Raw genomic sequence first — 13,659 nt, 5'->3', positions numbered from 1 at the left:
AAATACTACAAAATACCGCAGCAAGAATTTTGACAGGTAAAAGAAAAAGAGACCACATTACAAATACCCTAGCTGAATTACACTGGTTACCCATTGAGCACAGAATACAGTATAAAACACTATGCACTATACACAAATTAATACATAACGAAAAAGCAGAATGGCTGAACACAGCACTACGTGTACATGTCCCGCATAGAAACCTGAGATCAGCCAACAAAGCACTCCTAACTGTCCCTTCTGTCAAAACAGCTAGACTAACCCAAGTGAGAAAAAGGGCATTATCATCACCAGGTCCGATACTATGGAACACCATGCCTCTAGAGGTCAGATTACAAAGAGACATCAAAACTTTAAAAAAAAAGTTTAAAAACCTGGCTCTTTAAATAAGCTTATCACAAAGAGAATGGAGAATAGAAAAGGATAGGGATGTACAGCAGGGACGGATTCGTCCCATTCGGTATTTGTATTCGTCCGGTCCAAATCCATTGCATCCGTTCTCAGGGGACTCCAATCCATTCATTAGTTACATATATATTCATTTCCCCCCCAAAAAAACCCATCCCAACCCTTTAAATTTAATTAACTACAACCCCCCACCCTCCTGACCCCCCCCCCCCAAGACTTGCCAAAAGTCCATGGTGGTCCAGCGGGGGTCCTGGAGTGATCTCCTGCACTCGGGCTGTCGGCTGCCGGAATTCAAAATGGCGCCGATAGCCTTTGCCCTTACAGTCACAGGGACTACTGGTGCCATTGGTCGGCCCCTGTCACATGGTAGGAGCAATGGACGGCCGGCACCATCTTGTGATCTTGCCATGTGACAGGGGCCGACCAATGGTACCGTAAGGCATAGTAAGGGCAAAGGCTATCGGCGCCATTTTGAATACTGGCAGCCGACAGCCTGCGTGCAGAAGATCGCTCCAGGACCCCCGCTGGACCACCAGGGACTTTTGGCTTGGGGGGGTGAGAAGGGGGGGGTTTATTCATTAGTGATACGTTGTATTCGTGGGGTTCGCCATACATTTCGTGACCCCCACGAATACAACGAATATGGCATATACGAGGCAGATTGCCAATATGTTGCAAACAAATTCACACACCTAGAAAAGGAATAGGGTGCGGATAGTAGAACAGCCAAATACAGCACTTAACCCAATATGTGCGTATTTTTTATTTTATCTCACCACTAATGGATAGATACAGTTACAAAACTATACTTGTATTAAAAAATATTACAGGTATAAAAAGAAGATTTATCACATTCACCAAATAGTATTTATTATAATTTTATGTAACCGAACCTTTATGGCACCTGTTTAGATTACATGATTCCATACATTAATGTGCCTTACTGTAAACCGTTGTGATGGTACTTATCTTAATGACTGTATAGAAAAGATTTTAAATAAATAAATATTCAGCAGAACACTTATCCAATTAATTTCTGTTGAACATTCAGATAAAAGTTACCTGGATAACTTACCCATTCACCACGTTTCTGAATATGGACTTCCCAGTGTACATGGCTTTCATCTGCCCATATTTGGAATACAGGGCTCAATTTTGAGCACATATTGTAACTAGAGATGTGAATCGGAACCGGAATCGGTTCGGATTCCGTTTCCGATTCACATGTGGGGTTTTTTCAATCAGGCCCGATCGCGGTTTTGTTTATCGGCTGCGCCCGAGCCGATAAACAAAAAACCCACCCCGACCCTTTAAAAGTAACCCCTTAGCTTCCCCCACCCCTCCCGACCCCCCCAAAAACTTTTTACAGGTACCTGGTGGTCCAGTGGGGGTCCCGGGAGCGATCTCCCGCGATCTCCCGCTCCGGGCCGTCCTCCCGCTCCCGGGCCGCCAGCTGCCACTAATCAAAATGGTGCTGATGGCCCTTTGCCCTTACCATGTGACAGGGTATCCGTGCCATTGGCCGGATCCTGTCACATGGTAGGAGCACTGGATGGCCGGTGCCATCTTGTGCTCCTACCATGTGACAGGGGCTGACCAATGGCACCGGTAGCCCCTGTGACATAGTAAGGGCAAAGGCTATCGGCGCCATTTTGAATACTGGCAGCCGACAGTCCGAGTGCAGGTGGTCGCTCCCAGACCCCCGCTGGACTTTTGGCAAGTCTTGTGGGGGTCAGGAGGGTCCCCCAAGACTTGCCAAAAGCCCTGGTGGTCCAGCGGGGGTCCGGGAGCGATCTCCTGCACTCGGGCCATCGGCTGCCAGTAATCAAAATGGCACCGAAAGCCTTTGCCCTTACTATGTCACAGGGGCTACCGGTGCCATTGGTCAGCCCCTGTCACATGGTAGGAGCACAAGATGGCGCCGGCCATCCAGTGCTCCTACCATGTGACAGGATCCAGCCAATGGCACGGATACCCTGTCACATAGTAAGGACAAAGGGCCATCGGCGCCATTTTGATTAGTGGCAGCCGACAGCCCGGTAGCGGGAGGATGGCCCTGAGTGGGAGATCCCGGGAGGTCGCTCCCGGGACCCCCACTGGACCACCAGGTACCTGTAAAAAGTTTTTTGGGGGGGGTTCGGGGAAGCTAAGGGGTTACTTTTAAAGGGTCGGGGTGGGTTTAGGGGTTATTTTTGTGTGCCGTTTTTCCCGCCCTCCCCCAAAACGATAAGGGAACCCCCACGATCAATATCGTGGGGTTTTCCTATCATTTTGGGGGAGCCCCCGATTTCTGACAATTTTGAAAATATCGACGATATTTTCAATCGTCGGAAGCCCGATTCACATCCCTAATTGTAACTATTGGCCTGTTGTGAGACTGTCCCGCGACTGGCCGCACTCAACCCGGACACAAAGACTCATTGTGGTTCCCAATCCGCCATCAGAATAGTGGCGGCTTCCTCCTTAGGCACGTACGCACATATTCTGCTTATCAAAGTCCCGCAGGGGGATAACTTGCCTCGGCACCCCTTGATGATGTCAGCCCTGCCAGGCTATTTAAGCTGGGGCCACACAAAGGACTTTCTGCTCTGCAGTGCATGTTGCTTCTGCAATTGCTGTGCCTTACTTCATTGTCTGCCTTGCTCCATGCCTTTGTTGTCTTGCTTTGTTGGGTTTCTTCCATTCCCTATCTCCTTGCCCGGTCCGTTTGACTTTCTGTGGTCCTCCATGTCCTGTCTTCCCAGTCCTCCCTGTCTTGGCCTGCTTCCAGTATTGAACTCTGCCTTGACACCGATCACTGTCTTGCCTGCCGCCTGCCTTGACCATTGCTTCAGACCTGGACCACCCTCTTGCCTGCCACCTGCTACCAACCCTTGCACTAGATCTGGACTATGCTTATCTTGCTGCCTGCCCTGACCCTTGGCCTGTACCTGATGATTCCCTGATGGCTGCCTGCCCTGACCTCAGCTCAGCTATAGACTCTCTCTTCATCTGTGCCCTGCGGGACTCTCACCTAAGTCCTGCCGGCCCCTGGAACCCAAGGGCTCAACCTGCAGGGATCAGGGTGGGTACAGGTGAAGCCCCAGCTCTGTCCGAGCCCAGGGTACATCTACCAGCTGTCAGTGTGGGCTGGAAAGGGTCGCCTACTAGGCTGTGCCAACCACACACAGTGCAAGAGTCCACTTCCCTTACAAATATGCTCAAACAGAATATCTAAATACTAGAAAAAGTACAAAAAATGACAACTGTGCTAAAAAATGGTGACATGCAGGCTCACATATCCTGTAATATTTCCAAACTTAGAAAAAAAGAGGACTGAGGGGATATTTAATAACATTGCACAAATATATTTTATTTATTTATTTAAAAAAATTTGTATACCGTCTTTCGAAGTACATCACAACAGTTCACAAATAAAATATAAAACAGAATATGCATGAGATAGATTTACATACATTGGAGGCAATGCATGCAAATCTTTCTCATGCATATTCATTGTAGATATCCTGAAAACCTGGCCTGTTTATGGCAATCGAGGACTGGAGTTTGCCATCACTGCTAATGTCAACTGTTTATTCTCACAGACAATAAGGAAAATCAAGGAACATCCTCTAAAACTAAAGGGAAAGAAAGTTTACTGCCTTCAGGAGATAGGAGCCATCATGAAAAGAATGTGAATTTACAGAGGTCAGCATGACTGCCACACAAAATAATTGCACAGACATATAGAGGAAAAAGGTATTGGTGGCTGGGATGATGTAATTAGACTCTAGGGAAAAGTAATTATTCAGGAACGTAAGCTGCTCATTATAATTGGGGTTTGGAAAAGATATTTTTCATTGCTGTAGACCTGGCTTTACATCACAATGTTGTTTCTATTTTCTCTGGGATTACATGTAGACAGGCTATTTTAAAAAGGCTGAACTCAACAGACTCAAGGTCTTCTTTCAACCTACGCAGCTACAGTTGCAAAAAATTGACTTTTCACATCTCCCATTCGTCCCCATTTATCTATCCCTCCTCCCCACTACCTCTAGACAGCATGCCAGGATTCAATTATCCTTGCCGGTGGAGAGGACTGGAGGGAAGTCTCTACGGAGACTTACCCTCTGCACCGCTCCTTCAGCTGGCAGTGCTGACTGCAGTAGCAGCAAATGTTTCCTCTCCCTCTCAGGATCAAACGTGTCACCTCCACGGCATGCTTTACCCTCGCCATTCCCCCTGGACAGAAGACTTTTGTGTATTGTGCACTGCAGCCTTAGTTATGGATCTGGCCCTAAATATATTATTTTAAGACTATTTTTTTCCCTTTGTTCATGGACACAAGTAAAATTAATAATAATAATATAGATGTACATGGCATCATTCATAAAAATGTAATGCTAATGCAGTTTAGAATTATAATACAATAGAAACATACATACAGTCATTTCTGGGGTGGAAACTGTGACTACCAGCTTTTATGCATATCTCTCTGACACCTTTGAAAGGAGGGAAGGGCCAATGTTATCATTATCACACTGAGGCACAAGGAGATAAAACAGTGCATTTATTTCACACACACAATTTAGAGGAATTTAAACTCAGGAGCCCCAGGAGTTCTCCTGCCATATATCTGACGGCTCTAACCACACCACACTTCCTCTCCAATTTGTGTAGTGTCAGCATTTTGCCCACCGAGACAAGATAATATGATCTGCTTTCCTACTGACTTACCAAGTTTAAAATTCAAGACTCCCTTCTCAGTGAGTCAACACGTCATGACTTCTGTCCATATCTAAACCTGGCTAGAGGATTTGTGCTGTTACAGAGTGCCACCTGTGGTTAAACAGTACAAGTACAGAACAGAACACTTTCCAGTGGACCTTTTATCTTCTTGGTTAAATCTTGTGAATAAAGGCCTGAATAGATTTGAAGTAATTATTTGCAAATAATATGCCTCTAGGAATGGACATTTTAGGAAATAATTATTTGATACGTACATTAGCAGATAAGAAAAAAAAAGCCCACAGTGTTACAGTTAATGAAGCAGTTTAAGAGCTTTACCTCATCAAATACTTTGGAAAGAACATGTTTGTCTAGAACTGGGACATATTTAGCTGTGTGTGGAACAGTCGTAGGAGCTAAAGCATCCAGAATGGTAAGTCGCCGAGCAGCCAACCCATGAGTCTTCAGCCAGCGAGATGAGCAGATGTCAAGGGAACTGAAAGTAAGATTTATTAGCTGTAATTCAAGACAAAATAAGATGTTCTTAAAAATAATATATTAGAAGACAAAATAATGTGAGCATAATGAATAACTTACTCTTTCGGTTTTCTTTTTGTCTTTTTGGGAGTGATGTGCCTCTGACAATATTGAGCTCTGTGGAGAAATATAGTTTATACAAGTGGGAGGAAATATAAAAATAGGGGCAAAAATCCTGAACAGTTTTGCATGAAAACTTATGGAGCCATAGAGGCCAGTTCTGAGCTGGAGGTCCAATAGAGCAGGAAGAAATAATTGGGCCAAAATCAAATAGTATTAAAAAACAGCAAGGTAAAAGGAGACAATACCAATTTTAAAACATTAATTAAAGGTGACCACTGTACAATTTCTTAGCAATGGAGAGAGAGAGAGTCAGTACATAAGTAATGGAGCTGTAACCAGAGGGGCCAATATACAAGTGAGTCTTTGCATGAGAAAACACATAGAATAGTGTAAAAAATACCAAACATTCAGGGTTTTCCCATATTTTTCTGCACAAAGCTCCATTTGTGAACAAAATTTGCAAGTTTGCCACTTCATAGGTAGTAGACGTGTATAGTCCACTATGTATGAAAGATTATTTAAATTCATTATTAATGAGCTCCTACAATGCAAAATCATGCACAGCAGCTCATTAATAATAAATTTTGAAAAAAACTGGTGTGTGAAAGCATCTTAACACACCAGTTTTTACTAAAAAGATAACTACAATGAGGTCGTTCTTTTTTTGGCACCCTGAGTGCTAAATTTTGTATGAAATTTAGCTAATCAGCTAATTTGCCTGGGTATCAAAATTTTCCATGAATAAAGGCATTTAACACATGGGAAATCCCATGGGTTAGTACATTAGGCTCAGAAATTATTATTCAAGAAGGGAGAAGAAAGAGCAGAAGAAGAGTTTAATGAAAGAGACAACATAGACAGGACACAACAGAGAGGAAGTAATCAGGGTACTAGAACGGATAACAGAGCAGAGGTAGGAAACTCTGGTCCCTGAGTACCACAAACACATCAGGTTTTCAGAATATCCACAATACATTAGATATATTTGCATACAATGGAGGCAGCTCATGCAAATATACCTCATACATATTCGTGGTGGATATCATTAAAAAAAAACCATACCTATTTTAGGCACTCCAGGATTGAGTTGCCTACACTTGACTTAGAAAGTTATGATAAAGATCTTAAATCCAATCTATAGCAAAACAGGGGATTTTTTCAGCACTGTGATTCCTTGTTTTGCCTGGCCCTTGAATTTTCCTTAGAAAGAGCTCATTTCTCTTAAGCTAGTCTGCAGGTGGTGTTCTGACTTTTACAAAATCATAGTTTAAACTGAGGCTTGGAATGTCTGCTTGACTCAGAGTGAGGCTTAGACAGCACATTTCCTAATATGCTCAGAAAGTTGTAAGATTGTTGCATCCTGTAGCACCATTTGTCAGAAAGCTATTGCTTTGTTCCATGATTGGTCTTTCAGACAAAGACCACAAATAACTAGCCCTGAAATTGAGATATACTCTCCAGTTTTGGCTGGGAGCACAGACAAACCAGATCTATGCCAAGGACCTGTCCCAGCTCTACACATCCTTGTGAGAACAGCCTGACCTAATTCTCCTCAGGCACTAAGAACAGTGAAGCTTTAGTTGGCATTAACTGTATGAATCCTTGTTATTTACCTGTTGGCTGTTTGCAATTTACATATTTTTTCTGTTCACTGTTCTTACTATTTGTTAATAAACTTTTTAGTTTGTTATTTCTGACCTGTGTGATTGAGGATCCAAGCAATTTTTTGTATTTTGTCTATAGGTGTATTTCTAGGAACAGTATGACCCTTGAATTGTGTGGGGTGTCTGTATCCCTAAAAACCACCAGGGGATTGCTTATTGGCAGAGTACTCGCCCAGAAGCAAGCAGAAACCTAGTTGGTAAGCAGGAGCTTGCCAGTGTAAGGTAGGGCGGCCAACTCAGAGTATCCCCAAAAGTACCCCGAAATGACGAAATTCTCCTCCAGAAAGGACAAAAATTTGAATTGAATTTACATATATAATTATGAGACATTAATTTGAAAATGCAAATACATTCATATAGATTGGTATTACAGATATACAGTATTTGTAGTGTTGCCTTTTCATAGATAGGGTTGCTCCTGTTTGAGTGTAAAATTATTTTTTTTTCTTAAAAATATGTATAAAAAAGGGGGGGGGGTCGTCTTATACGCCCAGTCGTCTTATACGCCGGAAAATACGGTAATGCATAACCTTATTTTTTCACACCTTGTTTTCTAGTTGCTGGCAATGTTTGATGTGGTGGATTTTTTATTCCCTCTTTCAGTGTTATGGAAATATCAGCGTCCGTTATGACACCCCTTGATTCCTCCTCCTCCTCTCTAAACACAAGCACCAGTTTACCTTTAAAAGCAGCAGCAGCTTTCAAGCAGTTCCTGTGGAAAAGCTCCTTAGTCTCTGGCAACATCCATTCGCCTGTCCCTTCTTCACAGAGCTTCACTCCATGGCCCAGAATCCGAAGCAGACTAGACTTTGTTTGTTCTGTTTCAGTTCGCAGGGGGGGGGGAGGGGGAATTAATTAATTTAGCAAAATTAAGGCATGTCAGTAATTTTTCAGAAGAGGTTCCTGCTTTGGCATTTACCGTTTTCCTTTATATGACCTAGGCTGACAAACAATCGCTTCTGAAAATAAATAAGGCCTTTACACACACTGCCATATTCTTTCTACTTTTGCAAATTTCAATACAAGAAGTCCATATTCAGCCAATGTGTGGCTCAGATAGTTAGCCAGATAAACGTAGCCAGCTAATTTAGCCTACATTATTCAGCAGCATGGCTATGCGGCTATCTTAGGTTTATCCGAATAACTTTAGAACAGGTCTACAGGCCAAGCAGTTAGCCAGATAAGTTGTGCAGCTAACTCTGAACATTGGAGATATCAGACCCTCAGACTGTCAATTTATCCAGCTAGAATGTAGCCAAGAAAGTGCCCAAGTCTTCCTTTAGCTGGATAATGTCCGAGTTATCCAGCTAAATGCTTCTGAATATGGACCTCTGTGTTTTTCCTGCAGGTCACCTTTTATAACTCCATGCATCAAACTGTACTATCCAGTCACTCGTAAATAAATTGTTTCTAATATATAGAACAAATCAGGGGTAATTTTCAAACTCCCCACCCACGTGCAAAGTTCATTACTGCTTTGCACTCTCTGATCTTGTATCTAATTTTCACAGGGAAAGTGTGTGCATGCTTTGGAAAACTGTCTGTGGGTATAAAGTTCCCATGGACTTTGCACCTGCTCTTTGTGTGGGCGCAATTTCAATGGAAAATAACTTGTCTAGATACGAAAATGCAAGGTACACACCCCCGCCCACCCTCAAACTGCACACAGGAGTGAGAGCACTGGCGGTTACCCTTATAACAGTGATTAGGCTAAGCAATGATGTTATTCTTAACAGGGAGGGAAAACTTACAGGGGCACCGCATAGGGTCATAGCCAGAACTGAATATTTTGGGGTAGGGCCCCCAAGATCACCATGGGAAGACCCTGTGGCCACCCTCACCCCATGGCCATCCCTATGTTTATCATTTGTGTCTCTTCATGGCAATGCCTACAAAACTCTTTCAATTTCTGGCAATGCTCTCGTCGCCTGACTTTTCACCCTCTCTCTACCCATCTGCCATTTCTCACTCTCCCTCTAATTAATGCAGCTAATTATACAGGAGTTAATCTCTCAGGCTGCTGAGGAGCAATTAGGTAAATAGTCTTCCAGCCCAGGCATTCCTGAACTTTGGAGGTGCTGAGAAGAGGGGGGATAACTACCTGCCAAAAGGAAACAGAAAGATTTCAAGGACCTCAAACCTTTACATGTCTAGTCCAAGGGCAGTGGTGTGTATTCCTCTTAAAGGTACAAGGGATCATGGACTGGCAGTGATTCCAATGCCTCCAGGCCCTCAAACTCTTGCACCTTTAAGAGACTGACAAGACATGACCCTGCTGCTAGGGATGAGGGGCTAAGCCAAAAGCGAGGGGGGCTGAGGGCCCTGAGGCCCTACCTTTTTGCTCTGCCACCGGCTTGGCATAGGGAATGCTTTCCAATATAGATTTATAGAAGGGATTTGAAGGTGTGGGTTTGGATGTATGAGGAGGTATATGTGGGGTCGGGTTGGATGAGGGGGTATATGTGTGCGCATTTGTAAAGGAGAGATGAGTGGTGAAGGTGCATGTATTTGGGGATTTGAGGATGTGTATGTGGGGGATGAGCAGTGTGGGTTTGTGTGCAGGGAGAGGAATCTGGAGGGATGGTTGTATGAGATGTGTATTCATGTGTGTAAGTTTTTGGGTGTTTAGGGGATTATGTGGAAGTGGGGTTTGTGGAAGGGTTGTGTTTGTATGGAGGCTGTGGGTGTGTTTTTGGGGGTATGGCTGTGTTTTTGTAGGTAACAAATGTGGTCGAGAGGGATTGTGTGTGTATGTGTGTTGGTGCATAGGTGTATGTGGAGTATGGGTTTATGTATATTTGGAGTGGTGTAAGTAAGGATATGTAGGTGTGGAGGATATTGGAGAGGGGTAGATAAGTATGTAGGAGTAATGTGTAGTAGGGTTGTATGTGTAAGAGAAGTTATGGGATATAGAATATTTTTAGGAATACAATTGTGTGTGTGTGTGTGTGTGTGTGTGTGTGTCTGTGTAGGTGGGGGATGGCTCTAAGAGTGTGGTTGGGGTAAGTGTATATTTGTATGTGGGGTGTAAATTGACAATCTGAGGGTCTGATTCATCAAGGCATTTTCCCATAGATACAGAATGGGAGAAATGCCTTAGTGAATCAGGCCCTGAGTCAGTTATATGCCCTGACTCTGTGAGGGTGTGTGAAAGTGCTGGAAGCAGGTGAGTCTGTGTGTGGGGGGGGAAGAGGGAGAAATTGCAGGAATGTGTGGAATGCCTGTGCATGTGGGTGCTTATAGAGCCTGTTTGCTCATCACTCTCATCAAACCTCAGTCACCCGAATAAGACAACCCTTTTCTCTGTTTTTGCTCCTAACAGTTCGATTTATCAATTTTCCCCCTGTTTAAGTTGTATCCAAGTTTTCTCCTCCAGTTCTATGTAAGACAGTTTCTTTTTGTCACCGTATGTTGAATGTTGCAATGTAAACCGGAGTGATATTTAACTCTGTTATTTGAACTTCGGTATAGAAAAGTTATAAATAAATAAATAAATAGAGAGGGATACAAGGATGTGCGTGTGTGTGTGCTATGATGTGCATAATTAGCATATGTGGGGTGGAGATGTGTACATGGGTGTGTGGGAGGAGTGTATGTATGGGAATGTGAGCGGGTGGTATGTGGACTGGTGAAGGGGGGGTGGGGGGAAGATTTGTGTGTGGAAGTGTCTTTGGTGCCATCCTTTGCCGGTTGCTTCAGTTATTTTCCCTGTGTATCTCCCTCTGCCTGCTCTGTGGCAAAGTGGTGGAAGGGTGAGAGGAGTCATTTGGAATGCAGCAGTGATCAGCATTCTAATTGTTCTAATGGCTTCTAACAGTTTTTCATAGAAAACAATGAGGGCTTTTTTTTTTTTTTTGTGGAGGATCAGTTCTCTGAAAACACTGCTCAATTTTCACTTTTTTTTAGCATTGCAGTTGCCTTAGATGTCAGCACACTGATGCCCCTCTGATCACCTATTGGCTTAATGCCAACCATACTTTACAAGATCTTTGTTTCTTTGTTACTGATAGGATGCCCCTTTGGGCTAGGAGTGATGATTACACTAATGCCTTACTCCAACGCGAAAAATGCTCGTGGGCACAGTTTTTCTGGTCCCTTTTTTGATCATTTTTTCTGAACATTTAAATACAGTTGTTCCACTTATTTCTCTCCCACTGCCCTTTGGCCAGCTGCACTTTAGATTTGAATGACATGAGCTGTGTCTTGACTTATGAGGCATGCCTCTTGCCTTTTGGAGTTTTGAGTGGTTTCTTTATTGGCAATTTTGTTACAACGTTTTGCCTTTTATTTACAATGTGCTCTCCCTCCTGACGCTTCCTGGTGCAAAACAGGAATGTGTAGGGGGACACAGCTCTTCTTAAGACTATGCTACATTGATGCATATTTAAGTACTGCTGGTGTGGAAACACAAAGAAAGAGCATTCAAGTTTCTTTCCCTGGAATTACCATATATAAGCGTTCACCTTCCTTCATTGCCTCTTCTCCCATTTTGTTACTTGATTGTTTCATGAACATGTGATTTATGTTATTTGTCTTATTTATTGTTGTATATCGCCTTGGGCCACTTTTTATTGGTAAGTGCGATCAATGCATGTAACCAAAAATAAATATCTTTATTCTTATGATTTATTTAATAATCAGCTTCTATTATGTTAGAATTATAACAATATACAGTATTGCTAGTGCCCAATAAATCGCCTTGTGGAAGTAATTACCTGCATGCAGAGCTTTCTTCCTCTGAAGTGGCTTGGACGGATTGTCTCGAAGACTGTGTCCTTTGTGCTGAGGATGCTGCGATGAAATTACCATTGGTTCTGCTGTCAAATGAGGCCCTGGAAGTGATTTCAGATCCCCAGCGGGTACAAGCCTACATTTGATCAGAAATAAGTGTCAGCCTCTCTCATACCACAGTAATGTGAATGAAACAATTCTGTGTGTTGCATTATTATATAGGAATCTTCATTTTCAGTTATTTTATTTTGCCTGAGAATTTCAATGTTAGAACAAAATAAATCAGTGGAAAAAATGACTTTTCCACTGATTTTTCTCCTGTGTTATATCAAATCATTTTTCCACTGACTTTTTTTTTTAGTTATAACATCGAAATTCCCAGGCAAAATAAAATAAAAATTGAAAATGAAGGTCTCTAATTATATATGACATACAAAATCCTTTCCAGTCTCCAGTATGAGGACTTACAAATGTATTAATCGTTCAGATTAATTTATAAAAATTCAGGTAGAGAACAACTACAAAGTTCCAGCCAGTACTGTATTATACTACTGCATAACAAACACAACGTGTGAAGCAAAACTCATCTTGGTTCACAAGAAGTTGAAACCCTAGTAGGCTGGAATTTGTGAACCTCTTTTTAATGCAAAGCAAAGGGTCAGCTCTAATTGTAGCATTTTCTAAAATCTTTAAGGTGTTTTAGGTCCAAATTTAAGAACTGGGTCAAAAAATTGTAAAACGCCTAGAAATGTGTGAAATTCTGAGACATTTGTCCAGTCCTTAAATGTAGCCTTTTTTGGAAAGAAATCCCATAGTGCTTTTTGCGTAACCTTTTGGTTGCACAAATTTTCTATGTGAATTGTTTTCCCTTCCAGAAATTGCAGAAAAGAAAAACTTTGGAGAAAACAAATGTGCTATTTCAAACTGTGCAAGCACACAGATTTTCAGATTTTTCATATTTTTTGCAGTATTTCTGTTCTATCCTTGCTCTTTATTTTTAAAATGTATGGTATTAAAACTAAGCAAAAGTAGTGGCAAATTGCATTGGGTTTTTTAAAAAACTTTTTATTTAACAAATGGCCTACATGAAGAGTAAGTTACAAAGTTACAGTAAACAAAAGTGGACTCACACAGTACATACAGCAACAATTAAATGCATTACAAAGCTCATGTGGCCAGCAAAGGTCATGTGGACCAAATGCAAATATCAGGAAAGCATAAATCACCTTCAGTTAGCTTCCATATAAATCCAAAACTTTTCCCACACAACCTCGTATTTGTCAATTTTTCCCTTTAGTAAGTAATTTTTTCAAGTATTACAATCTCAACCATCTGTTGCTTCCACTGGATAGTGCTTGGAGGTACTTTCCAAAACAATGTGATGGTGTGCCTAGCTGCCTACAGGTATTGTGTAATAAAGGTTTTGTCCACTGACAAAACAGACAACATCCCTCCATAAGCCCAGCAAACACAGAGTAGGAGTAAGCACTATATATATATATATATATATATATATATAAATATATCATGATAAATATATCATTGTTAC

The 13,659-nt window shown here is 42.1% G+C and overlaps 1 protein-coding gene across 1 annotated transcript in view; it reads right to left on the bottom strand.

Moving 5' to 3' along the window:
• Positions 1–13,659, bottom strand: part of VWA3B (von Willebrand factor A domain containing 3B) — a 632,585-nt gene that overhangs the window by 355,367 nt on the left and 263,559 nt on the right. The window contains exons 17-20 of the mRNA XM_029603312.1: positions 12,095–12,246; positions 8,060–8,197; positions 5,713–5,767; positions 5,455–5,611 (exon numbers count right to left, since the gene is read on the bottom strand). Of these exons, the coding sequence (XP_029459172.1) occupies positions 5,455–5,611; positions 5,713–5,767; positions 8,060–8,197; positions 12,095–12,246 (502 nt within the window). The remainder of the gene's footprint in view (positions 1–5,454; positions 5,612–5,712; positions 5,768–8,059; positions 8,198–12,094; positions 12,247–13,659) is intronic.

Source organism: Rhinatrema bivittatum, chromosome 5 (assembly GCF_901001135.1).
Source record: "Rhinatrema bivittatum chromosome 5, aRhiBiv1.1, whole genome shotgun sequence".
In the NCBI taxonomy this organism is placed as follows: domain Eukaryota; kingdom Metazoa; phylum Chordata; class Amphibia; order Gymnophiona; family Rhinatrematidae; genus Rhinatrema; species Rhinatrema bivittatum.
Note: the sequence above shows the minus strand (reverse complement) of the source record. Positions and strands in the feature narration are given on the sequence as shown.